The sequence below is a fragment of the Austrofundulus limnaeus genome, unplaced genomic scaffold, assembly GCF_001266775.1.
Source record: "Austrofundulus limnaeus strain Quisiro unplaced genomic scaffold, Austrofundulus_limnaeus-1.0 Scaffold5607, whole genome shotgun sequence".
Lineage (NCBI taxonomy): Eukaryota > Metazoa > Chordata > Actinopteri > Cyprinodontiformes > Rivulidae > Austrofundulus > Austrofundulus limnaeus.
This window is the reverse complement of record NW_013958009.1, coordinates 1-1,234: the sequence shown is the minus strand read 5'-3', so window position 1 is coordinate 1,234 and position 1,234 is coordinate 1. Positions and strand designations below refer to the sequence as shown.

Sequence of the window (1,234 nt, the reverse complement as noted above, 5' to 3'; positions counted from 1 at the left end):
ATCTTTGTCCACGGACCCAACAATGGGCTTCTGTCCTGTGTGGACTGGCATGTGTGAGTTTAAACTAGACTTCCAGCTAAATCTTTGTCCACAGTCCCCACAAACAAAGGGTTTCTGTCCTGTGTGGACTCTCATGTGTCTGTTTAAACTAAACTTATGACTAAATCTTTGTCCACAGTCCTCACATACAAAAGGTTTCTGTCCTGTATGGACTCTCACGTGTCTGTTTAAAGTACCCTTCTGGCTAAATCTTTGTCCACGGACCCAACAATGGGCTTCTGTCCTGTGTGGACTGGCATGTGTGAGTTTAAACTAGACTTCCAGCTAAATCTTTGTCCACAGTCCCCACAAACAAAGGGTTTCTGTCCTGTGTGGACTCTCATGTGTCTGTTTAAACTAGACTTCCAGCTAAATCTTTGTCCACAGTCCTCACAAACAAAGGGTTTCTGTCCTGTGTGGACTCTCATGTGTGAGTTTAAACTAAAACTCCGGCCAAATCTTTGTCCACAGTCCCCACAAACAAAGAGTTTCTGTCCTGTATGGACTCTCACGTGTCTGTTTAAAGTACCCTTCTCGCTAAATCTTTGTCCACAGTCCCCACAGACAAAGGGTTTCTGTCCTGTGTGGCCTCTCATGTGCCAGTTTAAATGAGCCTTTTGTTTAAATCTTTGTCCACAGTCCTCACAAACAAAAGGTTTCTGTCCTGTGTGGACTCTCATGTGCAAGTTTAAATAAGCCTTTTGTCTAAATCTTTGTCCACAGTCCCCACATACAAAGGGTTTCTGTCCTGTATGGACTCGCATGTGTGAGTTTAAATTAGACCTTCGGCTAAATCTTTGTCCACAGTCCACACATACAAAGGGTTTCTGTCCTGTGTGGACTCTCATGTGTCTGTTTAAACTAGACGACCGGCTAAATCTTTGTCCACAGTTCTCACATTTAAAGGGTTTCTGTCCTGTGTGGACGCTCATGTGTCTGTTTAAATTAGCCTTCTCGCTAAATCTTTGTCCACAGTCCTCACATACAAAGGGTTTCTGTCCTGCGTGGACTCTTGTGTGTGAGTTTAAATAACCCTTCTGGCTAAATTTATGTCCACAGAGCTCACATACAAATGGTGTCTCTCCTGTGTGGACTCTCATGTGTGAGATTAGTTTTGATTTTCTGGTAAATCTTTTACCACATTCATGACAACTAAATGGTTTGGGTTGTGTCTGGACTTCTCTGTGTGACTCTA

At 43.3% G+C, this 1,234-nt stretch overlaps 1 protein-coding gene across 1 annotated transcript; it reads right to left on the bottom strand.

Moving 5' to 3' along the window:
- Positions 1–353: 353 nt before the first annotated feature.
- Positions 354–1,228, bottom strand: LOC106512304 (gastrula zinc finger protein XlCGF57.1; the record flags this gene model as incomplete). The annotated part of the gene is made up of 2 exons (XM_014000957.1): positions 629–1,228; positions 354–460 (listed from the first exon to the last, which is right to left on the bottom strand). Coding segments are annotated over exons 1-2 (618 nt in total), but the record flags the coding sequence as incomplete, so codon positions are not given.
- Positions 1,229–1,234: the final 6 nt, after the last annotated feature.